This window comes from Vipera berus (assembly GCF_964194415.1).
Source record: "Vipera berus genome assembly, chromosome: 5".
NCBI classification, from domain to species: Eukaryota; Metazoa; Chordata; class Lepidosauria; order Squamata; family Viperidae; genus Vipera; species Vipera berus.
This window is the reverse complement of record NC_138207.1, coordinates 43,715,436-43,739,413: the sequence shown is the minus strand read 5'-3', so window position 1 is coordinate 43,739,413 and position 23,978 is coordinate 43,715,436. Positions and strand designations below refer to the sequence as shown.

The following is a 23,978-nucleotide window of genomic DNA, read 5'->3' as shown; positions in this document are numbered from 1 at the left end:
CCTTGTTATATTGTAGACTGCACAAAATAGGATTTGGACAGCTCCTGAATATTACTAAAACTTCTCTATTCACTATTTGAATATATTAAAAGGTCAATTCTTTCATCATCTATTTCTGGTGAAGTTACTAAACTTTTGTTCACTGAAATTTCAATCTATATCCTAATGGAATTATTACTTTCTACTATTTGCTATGCAAAAATTATCACAAGATTCATAATTTCACACAACCTGATCTGATTCCTGAAATGATGATAAGGTAAAGCTGCCTTTTAGTTTTCTGTAGAACCAGATTATGCTTATGAAAAATCTATTGGTGATATTTCCACTGACAGTAACACTCAAAAGAGTATTCCAGGAAATCAAAAGAATTGTGTTTCCTGATAGTATCTGTAACTCTTATCTTTGTAATTCTCCTCACCCACCCATCCCCAAACCCCTTAAAAATGCTAGGTAGAAGGCAAAAAAAGGGAGATACTATCCATCCTGGGATAGAGGGCTTTGGAAATAGCACCATTTACCACCTCAGTCACCCTTTCCAGTTAGGATTGTTGTATATGCTTTGTTTCCTTAACAATTAAGTATTAGATCTTGTGTTTTTGTAGAAAAGCTGTTCTGCTTTCTAGGAGATCAAATCTTGCTGGGCAGCAAACTTTTGTTAAGGAAGTACTTTGCTGGGGGGTATTTACAGTTCAGATTTAGCACTTAAAGAGCTGTCATTTGTTTTCCCGTCATAACTTGAAGGTAACCTTGCAACTCTTTTGCTGCAAAACAAATCACACAAGGCCTCTTGAAACTTTTCAGCAACAAAAAAATACATGATCGGATCTAGGGCACCATTTAAGCTGGTGAGGCATGAAGTAATGCGATTGCCAAGTGCCAGGATCCTCTGCGTTGCACAAGAAGTTTTCACACCATCGTAATTGAGGATATAAATATAGCGGTTGACGTGATAGGGCACAAAGCAGACCAAGAAGATCATAAGAACCATGATTATCATTTTGATGGCTTTTTCCTTCAGATGATTTTCAATGCGGTGCCCCTTCTTCAGGCTTCGTATGATCAGTAAATAGCAAGTTACTGTAGTAAAAAATGGAAAAGTGAATGCAACAGCCAGTGATACAAGAGCATGGCGTGATGCTTTCTCTCTGTAGAGTTGGAGGCAGATGGTGGTATTATTCATCTCAACTGTCTGCACACTGATCAAAAGAGGTGCCATGGCCACGGCAACTATAACCCACAGGAAGGCACAGGTCAAATGAGCATAAAGTGACCTGCGGAGTTTGAGGGACTTCACAGGATGCACGATAGCTAAGAAGCGATCTATGCTGATGCACATGAGGAAGTAGATGCTTGCATACATGTTGAGGTAGAAAAGAAACCCTGTGAGTCGGCAAGGGAGCTCTCCAAATGGCCAGTGATTGCCTGAAAAGTGGTAGACCAACCGAGTTGGCAAAATGAGCACAAAAGACAGATCGGCTACAGCAAGATGCATCAGGAAAACGTTGGCAGGGGTATCTGATTTTTGGTCCCGAATGAAGAGCCAGAGTGCCAAAACATTGCCCAGAAAGGCTAGGATGAAATCGAGAAGGTAGAAAATAGCAAAAAGGATGTTTTCCATGTGACTCTCTTTGCCACATTGCTCTGAATTTGACAGGGAAATGTTGAATAACAGGCCTGAAGAGTCTGCTTGGCTGTTCATTCCTCACAACTGGTCTTCAATCTGAACCTGAAATACCAAATAAATAAACATGGATGAAAATATTACAGTGCCAAGAAATCTGTGTTTTATTATTTGTTATATGAACTAGCAAAAATTGCTGTTTGTTTTCCTTGCTATTGGATGTTGATTAGGTTTTGTCTGATAACCCCATTGCCAGACTTTTGAAAAAGCCACCTCCAGATAATCAGGAGATCCTCTAAAATTAGATGCATAAACAAAAACATTATATATGGGCATATGAATCCTGGCTATTCTTTTTATAAACTATGCATGCAAATTAGGTACAATTCTGGGAGAGGGTTTTCTACTTTTAAATTTTTCAGTTAGCCATATTTCAATTCAACTCTTAATTATCCCTATACATAACATGCAACATTATATTGTGTGTGTGTGTGTGTACACATTCAATTGCAGTTCCACAGAAGTGGTATATACTGTGCATTGCATGCACCATTTGCTTGATTCAAAGTGCTTTGTAGACAGATCTTTGTAAATAAAAGCGATATAAATACTGGAAAAGCTTCTGTTCCCTATGGTTAATCTCATTCAAGTTTTTAGATATAATGAAAAGCATAGAAATAATATAAATGAAAAATTCAGCATTATTTGAATATAATTCTAATATTTTTGGAACATAAACACTTTATACTAATGGCAAGTATTAATTCTGCAACTTGACCACAAAGTATTCTAGATACTTAAAAAATATATAAAATAAAGGATTTCCTCTACAGCAAAAAGATAAATAGTACTTTATATCTTAATGAAGCTTAACAAACATTCCCAAGTGCTAGGCATGCAGCAGATTGTCTTTTGTTTGTATTCAATTCTCTAGTTTATTAAGGGAATCATAACTATTTGTCTTAAAAAATAACATTAGAAATCACAGCTACTTCTATTTTCTTAGAACAGCAAAGCCTTTCATTCTTCATGTAAAGTTATACTTTTATGAGTATTATGAACATTAAAAAATAAACTTATATCAATTTGTTGTAACAGTGGTAATTCATTTATAAATGTAATATTTAATCAACAATCTTCCACCTATTATGTATACATTATACTATATACTATAATCTAGTAATATTAAGTAGAACACCCAACTGTGTTCTTAACATTACAGGCAACAATTCTTGAACAGAAATAATAGAAACTGTTTATTTGGAAACACCAATACAAGTTAGGAGATGCTGTATTTTCTAGGCTAATAAATGTTGACCCTGATACCAAAGCTCTTACCTCTTGCAGTTTGCTTGCAGTCTGATCAAGTTGTGATGAAAATCTTTGAGCTCTTTATGACACCAGCAAATTTAGAAAGGAGAACACAGCTGTAAAAAGTTCCATCAGAGGTTGACTTTAGGAAATTCAGTGAAAAGGGAGCTGCACTATATAGACTTCTGCTAGGTGTGATTGTCCTTTATCATCTTGCTCACAGAAGAGGGGGGAGATAACATGCCTGTGAAAGACTGTCTTAATTCCAGCTAAGCTGTTGGCAGAGGGAGTTACTAATTGTTATTGTATTTATGAATATTCCAATGTTTTCCCTGCTCATTAAAGCCTCTCTCTTTGGACCTCTGCCTTTTACACTGTGCCTTTGGAGTCCTCTGGCTGCCTTAGAGGTCTTGGAGAGTATTGCAGAAGGGGAGGGGAAATCTAGTGCTACAGACACAACAGGACATTTCAGAAAGGGATAATTCTATAATGGTGGGAATGCGAGCGAGAAGGACGGCTACCATAGTAACGGCTTTGTGATTCTAGGACCTCCCTTTGCTTTGCACTGGACAAGGATCTATAGGATAGTAGACAGGGCTTCCAAATGAGCTGGGCTGCTAATGGTTTATCAGTGGTAAGGGCTGAAGGCCCCTTATTCAGTAAAATGGGAGGGTATTCTTCTTAGGACACTTGCAGTAGGGTCTCTATGTCTTGCCCTGTATAATTAGACTTCATTCCACAGAGAGGAATAAAATTGATGCCTTTATCCTGAGAGCAACACAGCTGCATACTCCCATTTATAAAGGGACGCTGTCTGCTTTCTTTCTGTGAACTGTAGCTCTTGTCTTAGTATCTTCGGCTTTGGGGAGGAAGAGCAGAGGAGACTTGTGAAGCAAGTGTGCTAATAACATTCCTTTCCACTTATGCTGACTGGGCTTTCTATTGGGGGATTGTAAGGAACACAAGATTCACAGTGGCCTCATGGAACTGAAATTTATTATTAGCTCCTTTCTATTGATAAGGACCTAGAGGCCAAATGACCTTGCTTGGATCTTTCAGGAAGCCTGGGAGACTGTGCATTAATTTGAGTTGCTTAGCTCTTTTCTAATCGATATTTGCATAGTTTATCAATTAGCTTTTCATGTTATCTGTGCATTCAGTCCCATGAATGAACAAAATGGAGCACGTTCTATATAGGGAAAATTGCAAAATTAAATGTAAATGCATTTGTGTGCATTTGTATATTTGAAATTTCCCGAATTTTTAAAACCCATAAACAGATGCACAAAAATTCCATTTGCTGAAGAAAATAATACTGACATTTACCTAAACCAGTTCAGTGTAGATGTAATTCATGCAATAATACACAAGTTCCAAACATGGTTTATTAATTAATGTTCTCATTAAGATTCAGAAGCTCTGAAGTCTAACAAGAAATTAGTTTGCAAATTACTGTTATTTGAATGATGTCTCTCAGCATTTCTCTTTCCAACTGCATTTTAGACACCTTTGTCGGCCTTGCCACAATCGTGAGAAAGCCAAAGGCTTGGGCAAATATATTTGCCAGAAATGCCACTTGATAATTGATGAACAGCCTCTTATGTTCAAGAATGACTCCTATCATCCGGATCATTTCAGCTGCACCCACTGTGGGTACGTTGGCCATGTGCTAAGTCATTATAAATCTCCTTTTACATAGTAAATTATTGAACTGAATCTCCTCTGAACATGAATTGCCTATTAAGAAGCTAGATGTAAAGTTTCCAAGGTACAAAATTAATTAGATAAAAATTTACAATAGAAAACCCTTCTGAGGTTTAATGGACAGTGGCTCAGTAATTCTGATTATTTCTGATTTCTAAAATACAAGTGATAAACCAAAGTCTATATTAAAAATAGTTCTTCCAAAGTATGTGTAAGAATGAATAATGAGGCAAAGGAAGTCTAAGGAGTATATTTCTATTTAAGAACTTTTCCCCTTTTCATGTTTGGTAGAGCCTGTTTTAGATTATGTAGTGACTATTAGCACATGCTATCTGTGACAAATATTGGTCCCAAAGTCTTTAACTACTAATGTTGTGGTATAGGAAGGAATTGACCGCTGATGCCAGGGAGCTGAAAGGAGAGCTCTATTGCCTGCCGTGCCATGATAAGATGGGCATTCCAATCTGTGGGGCTTGTCGGCGGCCTATTGAGGGTCGAGTGGTCAATGCTCTAGGAAAACAATGGCACGTTGAGGTGAGAACTTCCCCAATCTGCTGCTTGCTGGAAATCAATATTACCCTTCCATTTTTGATACAGTGGGTTCTCCTGCTTTAATAAACAGATATTGCCGCTGTTCTTCGTACACAATACAGTTTTAAATGAAATCAATCTTTATTTTGCATTTAGCTAGATTTGTAGCCTGTCTTGCCCCAAATATATAAATAGTAAAAAAATACATGAAACAATAATAGATGAAACTGTTTTCTGCTTTAAAAGATAAATTTATTAATATATTAGGTCAGGAAAATTGTGACCCTCCAAGTGGTATTGAATTGTTCCCAGGATGATCCATGATTAATGATAGGAGGAGGAGTTCAGAAACATCTGAAAGACCACAATTATTATTATTTTTTAAATCCTGTTACTAAAATTTTACAATAAAAACTATGAATAGTCTTCTAACATTTCAGAACAGGATGGCTATAATGAATCTCTCTTTGTCTTTTGAAAGTTAACTATTGTACAGCAAGTACAAATAAGTACAAATGTTAATAGGGCAGATGGGGGAAAATTAACTCATCTTTGTCAATTATATCAAGATATTTCATAGCTTTATAGAATGTCAGATTAAAATGTGATTGAAAAGCAAGTAGAATCATAGGAAACGCTGCAACATATGTACAATATGATTCTATCATTGATACTACATTAGAAGACATGGTTCTAGACCAGACATATGAAACACAAGGCCCGGGGGACAGATCCGGCCCGCGAAGTGGTTTCATGTGGCCCGCGAAGCCAGCCTGGAAACAGTGAGGGAACGGCCCCCACTGCCTTGGCCCTGGCCCAGAGACCCTCCTTCTGCCAGAGACCCTCAGATCTGTCCCACTCCTGCCCAGGCCCTCATAGGCACCCTTGATGCGAATGATGTAGAGCTGGCCATGCCCACCCGGTAGGCCATACGCACTCTAGCCACGCCCACCCAGTAGGCCACGCCCACCCTGGCCATACCCACCCGGCCCCCTGAGGGCAACCGCAATGCTGATGCGGCCCTCAATGAAATTGAGTTTGACACCCCTGTTCTAGACCATAAGTTACTGATTGTATTAACTTTTATATACTGTTTTAAATGATGTAATTCAAATTTTATGGTACGGTACATATTTGATGAATAGATCCAAGATATTTTTAATATTTTAAGAGAATATTATGAGTATTCTGTTTTGATATGTTTTGATTTCAAGGTATTTCATCTTGATAGTGATTGTGAGAATCCAGTGTAGAAATATTGCTAAATAAAAAAGCAAATGTCTAAAGAAAAGACAATATTCCTACCTTATAACCAACAGATATTTACCTAGGATTGCTGGGGTAACAATGACTCAAAAGGTGCAATTGTGAATATGTTTAGAAGCACTAGAATTCAAGTTCAGCACAAATATGAGTGTTATTGAGAATGATAGTTTCGTATGAAATTTGACATTCCACTACTAATTCTATATAATAAAGATGACATAGGAATCTGGAGTGAAACACAGCGTATTTTATTGCAAAGTTTGATTCTGGAATATACTGTATAATTCCCATTTCTTCTTAGCTATTTGGTATAATTTAGAAATCAGTATGCAGTAGCATAAAAATGAAATATATTCAAAGGTGGTACTTTCTTAGATCATTGTTTCTAGTCCAGCATTATTTGAAAGCACAACAACATCCTCTTGGAGGAGGTGACTGTAAACAAAACAATGAAATAACATGAGCTTAGTATCTCTGGTTTTGCTTTCTTCCCATATGAAACTCCATAACAAATGTTATGTCATGTTTGACATAACTTCTTTGATAATGACCCTTTGATATAACATGTCCTTTTCACTTTATAGCACTTTGTTTGTGCCAAATGTGAGAAGCCATTCCTAGGACACCGGCATTATGAGAAAAAGGGTCTGGCTTACTGTGAGACTCATTACAATCAGGTAAAGTCTACTGTCCTTTAGAAGATATTTTATTTCTCTTTTTATTTTATTTTATTTTTTTCCTTTTCTTACTGTTTGACAGGGGAAACAAGGCATAATATTTTTCTGTAAGATACAAATTTTGAATGAGAATTTTTAAAAAGATAAAATTTAAAGATATGGTAGATATACTAGTCTTAATAAATACTTAATGTCTAGGAATACTTTGCACTTGGGAAGTAAATGCAAATCAAATTGTCTCTAGGTTGGCTAACCATAAATAGCCATTCGTGAGTATGGAGCAGAATGAAGGGCAGAAAAAAGAGAAGTCAGTGCCAAGAGTTTTCTAGTTGGAATTTACTGGAAGAAAACATCATGTCTTGCAATGGAAAATAAGGCATAATTTATTGTTTGTTGTAAGCTAGACTGCTGAAAGAAATAGATTATTTTTCACTGTGCTGTGCACAGTGCTCCTTATAAAGAAACAAAAAGGTGCTTTAAAAACAACCCAGGTTTCCACAGCTTTCTCAAAGGAAACTGATCAGTAGCACTGCTCAGTTACAAGAGAATCTGTAGTCTGGGGAAATTCTCTAGGAATCTTTCATTGCTCTATGCCAGTGGGCCCTAACCTTTTGGGCACCAGGAACGGCTTACATGGAGAAAGGTTTTTCCGTGGACCAGTGGCGGCGTGGTTTCATGTGCTGCCTGCATCCCGCAGATGGGGCTTTGCTTGTTTGCTTGGCCTGGTTTCTGGCATGCTGCGGACCAGTGCTGGTCCATAGAGCGGGGGTTGGGTACTCCTGTTCTATGGTGTACCCCTGCACTGGAAGACCAGGATCTCAAAGAGGCTTTAAAAGGGCACATGGAGTTCCCTTTCCTCTCATTTCACATTGTGCAAATTCTTCAGAACTGCATTTCAGTTGAGGGGAATCTTGCGTTGTTATCTCTTCATCCCTTTTACATTGCCTAGAGCTTATAACAGGCTTATACCGCACATCAAATCTACTGTCCTTTCTTTCCTCTACAATACATTGATTTTAGTGGGGCAAATAAACATTAAAAGTATTAGTGTTTGGGAGGATCAACCTAGAGATATTTTAAATATTCAACTAAATTAAAAATACAGCTTGTCACACTGATGGAATACTTTCTAATTATTATCAAGCACTTATCACCAATTGAAGGAGCCTTCCCATGTGATCAAAGGTCCCCTTAACTATGGAATGTACAATTGTTTAGTTTAATCTAAGGTCCTCTCAAACCTGAAAGGGATAAACTGTATAACTGAAGTTAGATGAGTTCTTCCAAAGCAACAAGTATAATTCTTATGAATTTTTAGGTATAAACTAGAGAAAAAATAATCTGAACATTATGAAGGAAAACCCTTCAAGCGTGTAAATAAACTCTCCTTACTTCATCAGATCCTCATCCTCTCTCTTATGGATAGATAAGATCAGAGCAACAGCTTTCAACTTCAAAAAAATGCGGTTAAATAAATCAAAGACTTTGCTCCGATTCTGTACTTTAAAATTGTTTAAGATATGCAGTTTTTAGGAATTAAAACTTGATTCTTTTCAGTTGTGAAAGAAAAGCTGTGAAGGAAGGGACTGAAATTCAGAGCAATAACTGAGACCACTCTTCTAGAGGCACCAATGAATAAACTGTAAGGGCTGAAACATTCCTTCCTTTGAATGAAAATTATTGCTTTTGTTCTTTTTTATGCAGCTCTTTGGAGACGTCTGCTACAACTGCAGCCATGTGATCGAGGGGGATGGTAAGCTGTGGACTCTCAATACACCCATTGCAGCTCTGCATGCACAATTTTCAATGATTCTTTTCAAATCCGTCTCCTGAATTTGGAACAATGTTATAGTGTGATAACATCCTATTCTTTACTATTTCTCACTAGTGGTATCTGCTCTCAACAAAGCTTGGTGTGTAAACTGCTTCTCCTGTTCTACCTGCAACATCAAGCTTACCTTGAAGTAAGTGGCCAGGAAAGACTAACTCAGAAGGGATTTTCATAAGAAAGGGATTCAAATAGAACAGTAATATCTTTAATGTAGTCCCACTACACCTGGAATATTGTGTCGGGTGCTGATATAACAGAACTGAGCATCTCAAATGCTTGGTGGGCTTGAAACATTTCTCTGAGTATGGGATTCGTTAGCTTGGAACAGAGGCTAACAGTAATGTCTAAAAAGTCATTTATGCCATGAAGAAAGTGAAAAGACCTTTTATCACCGTCCCTTTTTCAAACGTTAGGACCAGTATCACCTAGTGAAGTTGCCTGAAAGGAGATTTAGAACAGGCGAAGGAAAGCTATTCTTTATATGTTATGCAATTAACCTATAGAATGTATTACCTCTAGACCTGGTGATAGCTACTAACTTAAATAACTTTAATGTTGTTGTTGTTGTTAGCTGCGAAGTCGTGTCCGACCCATCGCGACCCTATGGACAACATTCCTCCAGGCCTTCCTGTCCTCTACCATCTTCTGGAGTCCATTTAAGCTCACGCCTACTGCTTCAGTGACTCCATCCAGCCACCTCATTCTCTGTCGTCCCCTTCTTCTATTGCCCTCGATCTTTCCCAGCATTAGGCTCTTCTCCAGTGAGTCCTTCCTTCTTATTAGGTGGCCAAAGTATTTGAGTTTTAGCTTCAGGATCTGGCTTTCTAAAGAGCAGTCAGGATTGATCTCCTCTAGGACTGACCGGTTTGATCGCCTTGCAGTCCAAGGGACTCGCAGGAGTCTTCTCCAGCACCATAGTTCAAAGGCCTCAATTCTTTGGCGCTCAGCCTTTCTTATGGTCCAACTTTCACAGCCATACATTGCAACTGGGAAGACCATAGCCTTGACTATACGCACTTTTGTTGACAGGGTGATGTCTCTGCTTTTTAGTGTGCTGTCTAGATTTGCCATGGCTTTCCTCCCAAGGAGCAAGCGTCTTTTAATTTCTTGGCTACAGTCCCCATCTGCAGTGATCTTGGAGCCCAGGAAAATAAAATCTGTCACTACCTCCATTTCTTCCCCATCTATTTGCCAGGAATTGAGAGGGCCAGATGCCATGATCTTGGTTTTCTTAATGTTAAGTTTCAACCCAAGTTTTGCACTCTCCTTCTTCACCCGCAACAAGAGGCTCTTTAGTTCTTCTTCACTTTCTGCCATTAGAGTGGTATCATCTGCGTATCTTAGGTTGTTGATATTTCTTCCGGCAATCTTAATTCCAACTTTTGATTCATCTAGCCCTGCCTTTCTCATGATGTGCTCTGCATATAAGTTAAATAGGCAGGGCGACAGTATACAGCCTTGCCGGACTCCTTTCTCAATTTTGAACCAATCAGTGGTTCCGTGTCCAGTTCTCACTGTTGCTTCTTGACCCGCATATAGGTTTCTCAAGAGACAAATAAGATCGTCTGGTACTCCCATCTCTTTCAGAACTTGCCACAGTTTGTTGTGATCCACACAATCAAAGGCTTTAGCATAGTCAATGAAGCAGAAGTAGATGTTTTTCTGGAACTCCCTAGCTTTCTCCATGATCCAGCGTATGTTGGCAATTTGATCTCTAGTTCTTCTGCCTCTTCGAAATCCTGCCTGTACTTCTGGTAGTTCTTGATCCACATACTGCTGGAGTCTAGCTTGTAGGATTTTAAGCATAACTTTACTGGCATGTGAAATGAGTGCAATGGTGCGATAGTTTGAACATTCTTTGGCACTGCCTTTCTTTGGAATTGGAATGTAAACTGATCTTTTCCAATCCTGTGGCCACTGTTGAGTTTTCCAAATTTGCTGGCAAATTGAGTGTAGCACTTTTACTGCATCGTCTTTTAAGATTTTGAATAGCTCAGCTGGAATACTGTCACCTGCACTAGCTTTGTTGTTGCTCAGCTTTCCTAAGGCCCATTTCACTTCACATTCTAGGATGTCTGGCTCGAGGTCAGTGACCACCTTATCGTGGTTATCTGGGACGTTAAGCTCGTTCTTGTATAGTTCTTCTGTGTAATTTTGCCACCTCTTCTTAATCTCTTCTGCCTCTGTTAGGTCCCTGCCATTTTGGTCCTTTATCATGCCCATTTTTGCATGAAACGCTCCCTTCATCTCTCCAGGTTTCTTGAAGAGATCTCTGGTCCTCCCTATTCTTTTGTTTTCTTCTATTTCTTTGCACTGTTCATTTAAGAAGGCATTCTTATCTCTTCTAGCTGTTCTCTGGAATTCTGCATTCAATTGGGTGTATCTTTCTTTTTCTCCCTTGCCTTTCACTTCCCTCCTTTTCTCAGCTATTTGCAAAGCTTCCTCAGACAGCCATTTTGCTTTCTTGCATTTCTTTTTCTTTGGGATGGTTTTAGTTGCTACCTCTTGTACAATGTTGCGAACCTCTGTCCATAGTTCTTCAGGCACTCTGTCTATCAGATCTAATTCCTTAAATCTATTTGTCACCTCTACTGTATATTCAACAGGGATATGATTTAATTCATACCTGAGTGGCCTAGAGCCTAATGCTGGGAAAGATTGAGGGCAATAGAAGAAGGGGACGACAGAGAATGAGGTGACTGGATGGAGTCACTGAAGCAGTAGGCGTGAGCTTAAATGGACTCCAGAAGATGGTAGAGGACAGGAAGGCCTGGAGGAACGTTGTCCATGGGGTTGCGATGGGTCGGACACAACTTCGCAGCTAACAACAACAACAACAACAACAGTCAATGAAATTTTACTTTTAAATGTATAAGAATTAGAGTATTAAGTTTGTCCTTCATAGCAAGACCGTAGAATCAGTGGACCACAGGAGAAACATAAGAATTATAACAGAATTGGAAGAGACCTTGGAGGTCTTCTAATCCAACCCCCTGCTCAAGCAGGAAACCCTATACCATTTCAGACACATGGTGACTTAAAAACCTCCAGAGTTGGAACATCACAACTTCTGGAGGCAAGTTGTTCCACTGATTAATTATTCTAACTGTCAGGAAATTTCTCCTTAGTTCTAGGTTGCTTCTCTCCTTGATTAGTTTCCATCCATTGCTTCTTGTGCTGACTTCAGGTGCTTTGGAGAATAGGTTGACCCTCTCTTCTTTGTGACAGCCCCTTAGATATTGAAACATTGCTATCATGTCACACCTAGTCCTTCTTTTCATTAAACTAGTCATACTCCTGCAACTGTTTTTCATTTGTTCTAGCCTCCAGCCCCCTAATTATTACAAGAATTATTATTAAGTACATAATAAAACTAAACAAGAATTATTATTAAGTACATAATAAAACTAAACATATCTAACAGTATAGCAGATACCAATAGGATCTTATGCTTGGATAGTCACTTAAGTATTCTATTTTAAACCATAGGTTGAACGAGGCACTTATTTGTATGTAGATTTACTACCAGTACTTTGGAGAATTTTTCCCCTTAATAGTAACTATAGGGAAAATGTACCTCACATCTTCCCTACTTAGTTTTCAAGCCCAACATGACTTTCTGAGTAGAATTTATTGGTAATTTATTTCTTTCAAAGGAATAAGTTTGTGGAATTTGACATGAAGCCAGTGTGCAAGAAATGCTATGAGAAGTTTCCTTTGGAGCTGAAGAAAAGGCTGAAGAAGTTATCTGAGCTGACCTCCAAGAAAACACAACCCAAAGCTGTGGATCTGAATTCTGCTTAAACAGGCCTCTGTTTCCTTCACACGGCACACTTCTTCCCCAGTAGCAGTCATCCAAGATTGGTTAAAGGGCCAAGAAACACAAAACCTCACCAGTTGCATCTACTAATCTAAATGTTTTCTGCTCAGGTATAGTCCACAGAGTCTGGCCTTTGGTGGGGGGGAAACTGTGGCTGTACATGAACATGCACTATTTTCCTTTTCTTGTAACTGTGTTTTGTGATTTTTCCCCCCATTTTTCAGTATTAAGAGAGCCAGATTTATAGTATATGTCATAGTATTCCATTGTTAAAGTAAGATGTAGAAGTGGGAGATAGGTAACTTTGTACCCTTTGTGAACATTATCTTAAAATGGCAAGGGACTAATAATTAAATAGTGAACTAACAATTTCAGTTAAGCCATTATGAAAACATGATAAATCTACACTGGTTTTATTAGATGGCTGTCCATATCACTGTAATGGTGAAGCTTGATATGTTTTCTTTTACCAACCAAATATTTCAGCTGCTGAAACAGATACTAATGCTTAAGCTAAACTTTCTATCTATTATACATTTTCTCACATTAGAAACAGCAGAAAATAAGACCTGAATGGACCAAAATAATTTAGTAGAAACCTCTACTTTTTGAGATATGCTGTCTCAGGCAAACATAGCTAGAATCAGTGATTATTCTGTTAGCAAGAAGGTTTTGTGAATATCAGTTGGTGTAATCCATATGCTACACTTTACAATTGCTCTCCATTTCTTTGTGATTCTGCTAATGCCATTCCAAATAACCTGCACTGTATGGTGTTATAGCAATACTTTGGGCTTTCCATTTTGAACCTAAAGAGTCTGTTTTTGTAATATTGCACCATAGTACTGTGTTCTTATGATCAGAACATGAAATGGAGCAGAATGATTAGTGCAGAGTAAGATGCTTATTTGGTAAACTTGGTTTCTCTTCAGTAATTATAGTAAAGATGTATATTATCTCCTACTTGGTTTATTATTAGCAATTGTGATTGGCACAAGAGAGGTCATTTTTTTATCTGAAATCATACTTTTCAGTATAATGGAAAAGGAAAAAATGCACAAGGACTAGCATATTTTTTATAAATAGAGTGAGAGTAGTAAGCACATTCTCATTGAATGAATTACTTTCATCAAGACCTTCCTATGTGATCTAGTAATATATTTGAGCTTATGTGTCTGAAATACCACATCCATTTTAGCATAGTAAACAAAGTATTATGTTTATGCTGTCTGCTCAGTCTATTAAAATGCTGAGACAACACTTGCAACATCCTAGAGAAGTATATGAGCACTTGTGCTCCATTTTTGCTAGAGCAGCAGAACTGACTGATTACATTGCTGAGGAACAGTGCACAGGCATAAGCCAGTAGTTATAACACAGAACACATTAATACTTATATAGTGGTTTAGCTATATAAAATATATAAATGATAAATCAATTTATTCTAGTGATGTCATCCTCTGACGTCATGTTAGATAAACATTCTTAATCCCTTACTAAAATGGTCTTTAATCGCCATAAAATAGACTAGAAGACTGAAGTTGAAGGATTTCCCTCCCCCTCTCCTCCCCCCCCAGGGGTGCTATCACAGGTTTCAGCTATTCATGTCACCATCATAACCAGAAGCCAGTCAAAACACCCTGCTGCATTATCCTACCCAGAAAAACATGAATTCTACCTATACAGCCTGATTATTACAAATACTTACTCCATAGCATACACACAAGTAGGTGCCACAATGGGACATGTTTCCAGCTCAAGTAATACAAATAGTTCTCAATTTACAAGCACAACTGAGCCTGGATTGTAACTCATAGTAGTCTTTAAGCAAGGCACCCACGTGACTGCCTCTCTCAACAATTGCAATGCAAGTTCTTTCTGTTGCGGTCGATAAGGAGCCGTGTGGGGTGGCCTTACAGTGTGGAGGCCCAGTGCCCACCAGCACATGGAAATCTACTGGCTGGGAGATGTCAGTTGGCTAGGCCCACCTTGCTCCAGCTTGTACAAGGGCTCCATTTTCATAGTGATTCAGATTGCAAAACTCAGAGAAGGAGTCTAAATTGTGCATAGTGAGAACATTAGCATTTGCTAGCATTTTGTCCTCTGGAGAGGAAAACGCTAGCAAAGCCAGAATTCTGAAAGGCTCTGAGACTCAGTGTTCTGAAACTTTCAGACCATTAGCAAAGCTGACTTTCTGAAAGGCTGTGAGCCTGCACGTTTGCTAGCATGTTACCAGATCTGAGCTCCATTCCTGCAACGTGGGGGAGGATTTCCCTTCCCTGCCCAGAGAGCAGGAAAAGTCCCTCTGTGCACTGGAAGAATGGACCTCAAATCTTCCATTTTCAACCTTTCTTGCCAGTTTTACTCATTGACCTTTTGAGGAAGCCGGCAAAGAAGATTGCAAATGGCAATCACATGATCACAGGGCACTTGGTAGTTGGTCATAAATGTAAACTGGTTGCCAAGTGTGCAAAATGCAGTCATGTGACAAGGATGAAAGTGGTGCAATGTTTTACAAGTGCTTGTAAAGTGTTTTAACCTCCCATTTGCTATGGTGACTGAAGGACTGTTAAACAAATAGTCATAAGTTGAAGACTATCTGTGGTAATTTCTTCAGTGATCATAAAGATATAAACATAACCAGTAGATGAGAGATTTTGCTGTTAAATGCAATCGAACAGGTTCATATTATTTTATTCAATATCTTGAATGTAGTTGCACCATACTTGCTTGCACTATATTCTTAAAGTAAAATATTTTTTTCATATTTTATGTGCACTTCCTTTATATAAATTTATAAATAATTCCTGAAGTTAGCAAATAACTCTTAATACTAAATGCACAGTTACTAACCACTGTAACATACTAACCCATTATCCTGTGGTATCGTTGGCACTGCTAAATATGTAACCTCAACTATTTAGACAATCCTTAACTATTAGCATGGTAAGCCACTTCACTGTATAAGATTTGATGGAGTGTTTTCATTCAACATACTAATTATCTTTCAATGTATGGATGTAAAACTTTTAATAAAATGTGCACACATAATATTTTTACTCTGTACTTTTCTCTATCAAAAATTCCTGCTGGGTTAAAATATTGTAATTACTTTCTATAGTTGGAATGATAAGCACAGCTATGTATCTTTTAAACATAACATTAAAAACTATTTTACAAGCCACGTATACATAACTGTATTGCTTTTATTTCTATTAGGATTCTGTCTAATAGAAATCATTGTCATTGTGATATTTCATTCTAATGCATCTTTCTCCATAGATGATATTCGAATATTATGCAAAGTATTTTCCTTTCCAGTAAAATATGCTTTCATTCAATTAGGACTGATTATATTATGGATGGTTACACAATCAGCCAGATGTTTAGACTGGATTTTTATCCACCTATCAAGTCCTTCCCAAGGACCTGGAATAGGCAGATGTTTGATGATGTTAAAGGTATGATCACAGGTTGTAAACTGTTCCAAGTAAAGTTACTTTTTGCAATTAATTGATGGTGATTTTATCAATACCAATAGTATTCAAGTGGTGCTCCAGATATTTTTGGATCTTATCCTATGTGTATTGGTGTTATCTTGGTTTCTTTTGCTACTTATTCTACTTGCAGATCTTTACATTTTGTGATTTTCTCCAGTTGTTTTCTATTTCGTTGTTTCCAGGTACTACAGTGTCCACCATCTAGACTTTTCTTTTTTAAAACAATTGTTAAATCTGGGGTGCTATGTGGCATATTCTTGTCTGTTTGAATTCTAAAGTTCCAGAACACTTTATTTCTTTTCTCTTAGTTTACTTTGTGGTCCCACCAGTTCCTGCTTACAGGCATTTGCTGTCTGTTGCTGTCCCCAATTCTGGCTTTATGTGCATTCATTCTTAAGGTTTGGTCCTATGCAATCAGAATTAGCACCTCTGACTCTTTCTTCAATGTTCTTGCTCTTTTCTATTGCCAGGAGTTGTTAGTTACTTACCCTGCTTCTTTTTTTGTACTGGCCATGTAATACTTTGCCGTCTTTTTCTGTTCTTCATTTGGTCTTTCCTGTAGGCCCATTGGGTCTCTCAGGTATTCAGTAAGCTTTCATGGTATACTAGCTTCAATGCATCTTCTTCGCTGTCCTTTAAATATTCTTCCAATGCCCATTTTTCTTCTTCAACTGTTTGATGTACTTAACGACATTCCACACCTGTATGTACTTCTTACTGAATAAAGTCTATTAACATCCCTGCGTGGATGAAGGGCATAATTTTTTATCATTATGTTTTTGGTCTTCATATCCAGGGCTTTTAGTTCTGCTTGAGTCCAGTCCACTTATCCAGCTGTGTATCTAATGACTGGCATTGCTCAGGTGTTAATTGCCTTCGATAGCATTTCCTCCACTGAGGAAAACTTTTAAGCTCTTCTTTACTCTTATGATGTATTTAGTTCCAATCTTCTTGACTTCAGCGTACATGAGGCATACAGCTTGAAGTATGACCAGGTATTTGTAGTGACCTTATTCATCCAGACTCTTGATATTATTTCATAGGGCAAGTTCATTTCTTCAGTTTTCACTATTTCACTATTTTTCCTATGATAATGATTACTCATCTCTGCATAATATAACAGTAAGTTTAGTTACATTGTACTTACTAATAAGCATCCTGAATTTTTAAACTATGCTGCCTAATAATATTCCACAGGCCTCTAATAGCCACCACAATTTGTCTCCTCTTGATGGATCCAGCTTTTCTTCCTAAACAAAAGTAATATGTTTTTCTATCAGAAATAGATATATTCCCAATTACAGCATTGATTTTTCCCCCAGTTTTGAATGTAGTGCCTTTCTCCATAACTGTGAGAGTCTTCCAGATAAATTGCACCATCTACTTCATGATAAATCTGTATGAAACAAATGGCCATCATATCCACAACCTCTGATTAGGGCATAAAAAGTACATTCACTTTAAGTAACAACTTGTATTACATTTTATTACCTAATATATCATACATTGATTGCTACAGCTATTTATTTGTTTAACTTCTATTCTGCCACAATCATCCTTTGATCTAGTCGGAATCATTAAGGAGTTTGATAAAAGCAGATTATGATAGATTATTCAGGAATTTATTTGGTTTATACAGTATTTGACTTAGTACCATATATTTCTGGAAGAAATGGAACTATATGTATTATGTATTTGTGTTTAAAAATGGAGAAAATATTTGGAACACATACTTAACATAAAACAAATATACAAAATATGTTTAGTTGCAACATAATGTGGAATTTACGTTTAGAATTCAGAAAATATGCAGTATAGTCCTTGTCATCTTGATCTTGCTAATTTCACAGCAAACAGCATCAGCAACAAACATAATTCATAAAATATATTTATGCTTTTCATTTTTTAAAAGTATTTTTAAAAATACGGAATTTCACTTACACAGAAATATTACTACTCTATCATACATAGGTCTAGGACAGGGGTAGGCAACTTCGGCTCTTTTATGACTCATGGACTTCAAGTCCCAGAATTCCTGAGTCATAAAAGAGCTGAGGTTGCCTACCCCTGGTCTAGGACAACTTGTGCCCAGCTTGGTGCAGCCATCTCACCGCCATCAGCTTGCCACTGCCATCAGCTTGCCGAGTTGCCTCTGCCAACTCACTGCTGCCAAGTTACTGCAGGACAACTCCACATGCCCAACTTGCTGGGGAAAAACTCTCTGCGGATGGCCAAGAGAGCCAGGCAGGCAAGCAACAGGTGGGCAAAGCACAAAGTGGTGGTGGCAGCCGGAGATTTTCATACCTCTCACCATGCTGCTATTGCTGTTGCCAAGAGGCCAGAGACAGTGACAGGTGTGTGTATGTGTGTGTGTGTGTGTGTGTAAATGGGATAATCCTGGCAGCCATTGCCTCCTTGCTGCCCACTGCTGCCGCTGGTGTCCCCAGCCTCTTCGGCCCAGAATTCGGTGGCAGGGGCAGCAGCAATGGTGGGTGGGTGAGACAATGGGAAGTCCCTGGCAGCTGCTGCCGCTCTGCGCTATGTCCACCCACTCACTTGCCCTTCCACATGGCTCTCCCTCCCATCAGTGGAGAGTTATCCTCCAGCGAGTTGGCCATGTGGAGTTGTCCTGCAGGCGACTTGACAGCAGTGAATTGGCAGAGGCAACCTGGTGGTGAGCTGACAGCAGGGAGTTGTCCCATTCTGGTCATACATATGCATATGACCATTAATTGCAGAACACCATACGTTCATCTCAATTGACAAGAGATGATGTGACTACTTTGGCAAAATAACAGCCAACATGCTGGCTGCTATCAATTGCTAAAAATACTTCAAGAACAGGTAAAAATGCACTGTGATTTTCATAATATGAAATATCTTAGAAAAAAAATACCATTGTCTCCTCTTATACACAAAACATTGCAGTATCAACCATAGATATTAAGTTCCTTGTTCTTACACCAAACTATTCCAAGAAAACAATCATTTCCATGAAAAGAATTGGTGGCAAAGGGCAAGAAGAACAAAGGCTGTTTTTGGTCGGATCTATAGCTTTGTCAGAAATGATCTGACAAAGCATAATTTTAGGTATGTTTACATAGGCTGAAATTCCACTGTGGAAGCTTGTCGAATAGTATATAGATTATAGAAAGCAAGCAAAAAACTAAAATAGTATTTAAAAAAGGATACAACTGCAATTCTCTCTCAAACAATAAATGCTTTGTAAATTTACAGAACTATTTAAGCAGATTTCAGTCTTCATGCATAATAACGTCACGGGAGCATATTCCAGAAATAGGAAAGAGTGGGAGCAACACTGAATCCAGTGCCTTTTTTTAATTTGCAGACTAGTAGGCATATATGACACAGAGGCATGTTTTATCAAGTTCAGGTAGTCCTCAGAAAATAAAGTCTTCAACTCATCAGCATGCTGTTTTCTTTCAATGTAATGTATTTATAACTAAAAAATAGCAAACATCATTTTGCACTGTACTGCTGATGGCTAGACTACACTAAGAATGTGATCAATATTTCCAAGGAAGGAGGTTATAATTATTAAAAAGATGGTAGTGTACAAAATCTTGATACGTTGATAGTACAACGTGTAGCCAAGCCAGATATGATTAAGTTGCAGTCAGCTAAGACCACACTTATTTCTGGTGTAGCAGCAATTGTATGATTCTCTTCTCTTTGGTTAAAAAAAAAAGCAAAGTAACCAAATCCCATTTCTTTCAAGAGAGCAAATATTGCAAATCTGGCACAACTTTTGCATGATGATAGTTGCATCTTCAGACTGGGATATTGGGCTTTCTCTGTTTGTTAACAATGTTCATTAGCAAATGAACGTATGATGTCAACAAGTCATCCATTTTGTAACCCTTGGGGAAAAAAGCAAAACAATATTTATAGAAATAAACAGCATCTACATATTAATCAAAACAGACAATCAAAAAGCCAAAAAGAAACAAAAATACCAAAACACCTCCTCACTAGCAATCAACACCCAGATGAGCAGATTAGCACCAAGATTAACATTAGACCAACAGTCAAAGAAGCAAACAACAGCCCAATCAAGCAACCACCAAGACCACTCCCACCAACATGGACAGGACAAGCCACTAATATATAGAAAAGAGAGCAAACCCCACTCCTTACTAGAATTGATATTACCTAGTTTGGTAATGAAACGTCTGCATGGTGAAAGAGCACCAAGGACACCACAGTTCAACCCTGAGCTAGAAATATTCTATCGGTAAAGCAATATTAAATCATCCCTTGGATAGAGTTACAAACATTTTTAATAGTTGAAAGAACATCTTTCCCTATCGATGCAAGCATTGTGCTATTACTCCTACTTAAAGTGTTATCTTTGCACAAGCCAGATTTACTGTAAAGGCTAGTCATCTATTCCTCATAGAGTCATACGCTTAAATATCCTAAAACCAAGAGGAATTTATCCTTCTGACGCTCTGGCCCAAGAAGAACATTTTTCCAATAAGACTTTAGGGGAAATAGGAGAAATTGTCTGTTTCAGAATTTTTGTCTATAATGTACAATGGGGAACTATTTTCCAGGCCTGAAACCAGATGAACTAAAAATTATTAATGACTACTTTCCAAAGGTAAGATATTGACTGCTGTGGAAAACCTATCTCCCCCCAATCATTGATTATTTCACAAAAAAGGAACGAAACTAATTCCCAAAGACACCCCCACAGGAAGAATCTGGTTCAATGTCTAAGTGTAGCTTCTACTTCTCTACAATGATTCACAAATATACTAGCACAGCTTCAGCAGTTACATGAAATGCTACCAAAAGAAACATCGAAAACTGTATATAGGAATGTGATGAATCAAACATTGTTTCTAGGAAATACAGTAACTGTCTTCCTTCTCCTTCATGAAATATGTTTAGGAAAGGTAGAAATCATGTAGGCTGACAAAGTTTTGCTGGCTAGAAATCAGGGATCTTTCTTTCTTCCTTTTTAGCAACCAAGGGACTTACAGTTAATCTTTTATTTACAACCACAATTGGGCCCAAAAGTTCTGTTGCTAAGTAAGACAGTTGTTAAATGAGTTATGCCCCACTTTACGATCTTTCCTGCCACAACTGTTAAGTTAGTAACACAGTCATTAAGTGAATCTGGCTCCCCCACTGACTTTGCTTATCAGAAGGTCGCAAAAGAGGATCATATGACCCTGGGAGAATGCAACCGTCATACTGTAAATACATGCCAGTTGCCAAATATCTGAATTTTGATCACATGACCATGGAGATCCTGCAATGGTCATAAGTGTGAAAAACGGTCATAAGTTTTTTTCAGTGCTATTGTAACTTTGAACAGTCACTAAATGAATTGTGGTAAGAACTCCTTGTAGCTGGTGGGTTGTGATGAAATAAAACAGGGGTGTCAAACTCAATTTCATTGAGGGCCGCATCAGCATTGTGGTTGCCCTCAGGGGGCCGGGTGGGTATGGCCAGGGTGGGCGTGGCCTACTGGGTGGGCGTGGCTAGAGTGCGTATGACCTACTGGGTGGGCATGGCTAGCTCTACATCATTCGCATCAAGGGTGCCTATGGGGGCCTGGGCAGGAGTGGGACAGATCTGAGGGTCTCTGGCAGAAGGAGGGTCTCTGGGCCAGGGCCAAGGCAGTGGGGGCCGTTCCCTCACTTTTTCCAGGATGGCTTCGGGGGCCACATGAAACCACTTCGCGGGCCGGATCTGGCCCCCGGGCCTTGTGTTTGACATGTCTGAAATAAAACATTGGCTTGTCAGGCCAAAGCTCATATATTTCTGGAGGATTGGGGAAAAGTGTACAGCTTAGTTAAAGCTTTCATTGTTTTTCTTTCCTTTTATACAGAAAATTAGTAGACATATTCTTAGAGCTGAACAATAAAAAAGGACTAAGGGCTATACTATATTATTTTCATTCTCCCCCTCTTTAATGCAAGATCTTAACAAACCTGAAAAGTTCTGTTTGTCTTACCAGAAATGTCTCACAAAGAATTCGATTTCCTCGTACCAGGTTCCCTATTGTCATGTGAAAATACGTGCTGCCACTGCTCCAGTTAGAAATTTTATTGAAGGGATAAAGAGCTAAGATCTCCTGTAAGACAACACAAATCATAAATGTAAGACTGCTATAAAATGAAAAGATCAGTATGTTTGTTTGTTTGTTTTTTAAAGGGACTTGTGGCTATTTGGGGACATCAGATCAGATACTTCTAAGAAGCAATACTTTCATGAGGTTTTTTTCACATTACTCTCCCAACATCTTTTGATTTAAAATGGATTATTTTTAGGGAGAGCTATCCCTAGACCAAATTCTTCTAATCATGGATTGACCTTCCTCAATGGTCACTATTACAATTCAGCTTTGGAGATTCCCTTTCTGGAAGCCATCTCATGACTAGCTTCATTTAGCAATAAGTTTATCCTTTCTAGCTTCACCAGACCTAAGTACAAAAATTTGTTATGATTGATTTTATTTTTCTGTGAAAGAAACCATTCTGGAGAGCCAATCTGAGCAGTAAAGAAAATGATTCAGGCTTCAAAAATCGCTCAGTATATATTCTCAACAGAAATAACAGCAGAACTGATACATTCACAGTAATGGTCAAACAGTTATTTACTTGTAAAAGATTTAGACTGTTTCAATCTCTCACAATTCTTTACCTAAGAAATGCATTAAATTAATTCTAGCAGAAATCAATTGTGTGCACTTTTCCAGATTATAATTAAGGTTTTTAAAAAGATCTCTTACCTTAGTCTTTGAATGTATTATGGAAATCCCTTGCCTGTTGATAGCAATCAATACTATGTCAGGGAAACTTGGTTCTGATGTTTGCTAGTAAAATAGAAGAAGGCAGAATGTGGTTCACAGGGCTGTTTTTTCATATCGTAACATTAATTGTCATTCTGTTATTAAGCACAGGAATCACCAGAACTATGGAACAAATTACAGCAGGAATAGGGGTAGGTGAAAAGCTACTCTTGAGAGGCAACTGAAATAGATTAAGGCCATGAGAATGAGTCCTCTTAGAATTTACAGTAGCGAGCAATCCATAAAATATTTCTTTTAGACAAAAAACTTTAGATGGTGGCACTCCCCCTCCCCCTCCTAGAGGTCTGGAACCATTGAACTGACCTTCACTTCAAAAAAGGCTGAACCAAATGTTGGCCAACGATATATGAACTTCAAGAAGGCAACTTTGGCCTCATCCACACTTTTTTGTCCAAGTTTGTTGACAGCAGAAATAATATTCTGTAATATAACATGAATCAAAACTAATCAGTTTTTCCCCCATTAGAACTGTTTTCTTGGGTAGGGAGAAAGTAGTCTTTCCTTGTACACACAAACTGATTTACTTCACACAAACTGATTTACTTTAGAACTTTTCACTCCAGGATTAAAAATAACATATTTTGCTATAGGCAAAAATGATGGCACGGAGCACTGTAAATTATTCCTTCAAATTAAACCTCCAAATAAGAAGTCAAAGAAATAAGTAAAGTGTGGGACCTGTAACAATTAAACAGAAGTATAAGAATTGCAGTTTCTGAAATGATTGTTATCAGTGAGAAATTTTGCAAGAAGTAGACTAGACTTATTTGCAGATGAATTTTTGGGGTGGTATATAAATTATGGAAAATAAATAAATTATGGGAAATAAATCAGTAGCTTTACAATGCTGATCAAAAGAGGAAGACC

At 38.0% G+C, this 23,978-nt stretch overlaps 3 protein-coding genes across 3 annotated transcripts in view; 1 reads left to right on the top strand and 2 right to left on the bottom strand.

Annotated features, from left to right (window-relative positions):
- The window catches only part of LIMS2 (LIM zinc finger domain containing 2), a 29,952-nt gene extending 14,004 nt beyond the window's left edge, over nt 1-15,948 (top strand). Inside the window, exons 5-10 of the mRNA XM_081329014.1 lie at nt 4,439-4,588; nt 5,023-5,173; nt 7,021-7,113; nt 8,818-8,866; nt 9,002-9,077; nt 12,601-15,948. Of these exons, the coding sequence (XP_081185140.1) occupies nt 4,439-4,588; nt 5,023-5,173; nt 7,021-7,113; nt 8,818-8,866; nt 9,002-9,077; nt 12,601-12,748 (667 nt within the window). The 3' untranslated portion in view covers nt 12,749-15,948. The remainder of the gene's footprint in view (nt 1-4,438; nt 4,589-5,022; nt 5,174-7,020; nt 7,114-8,817; nt 8,867-9,001; nt 9,078-12,600) is intronic.
- Nucleotides 686-1,702, bottom strand: GPR17 (G protein-coupled receptor 17; the record flags this gene model as incomplete). The annotated part of the gene is made up of 1 exon (XM_081330129.1): nt 686-1,702. One exon carries the CDS (start codon nt 1,700-1,702, stop codon nt 686-688), a length of 1,017 nt encoding a protein of 338 aa, XP_081186255.1.
- A 1,789-nt stretch (nt 15,949-17,737) lies between the features above and the next one.
- The window catches only part of MYO7B (myosin VIIB), a gene marked incomplete at its 5' end in the record, with an annotated part of 69,757 nt that continues 63,516 nt past the window's right edge, over nt 17,738-23,978 (bottom strand). Inside the window, 4 exons of the mRNA XM_081328556.1 lie at nt 17,738-20,145; nt 22,254-22,373; nt 23,031-23,114; nt 23,415-23,531. Of these exons, the coding sequence (XP_081184682.1) occupies nt 20,056-20,145; nt 22,254-22,373; nt 23,031-23,114; nt 23,415-23,531 (411 nt within the window). The 3' untranslated portion in view covers nt 17,738-20,055. The remainder of the gene's footprint in view (nt 20,146-22,253; nt 22,374-23,030; nt 23,115-23,414; nt 23,532-23,978) is intronic.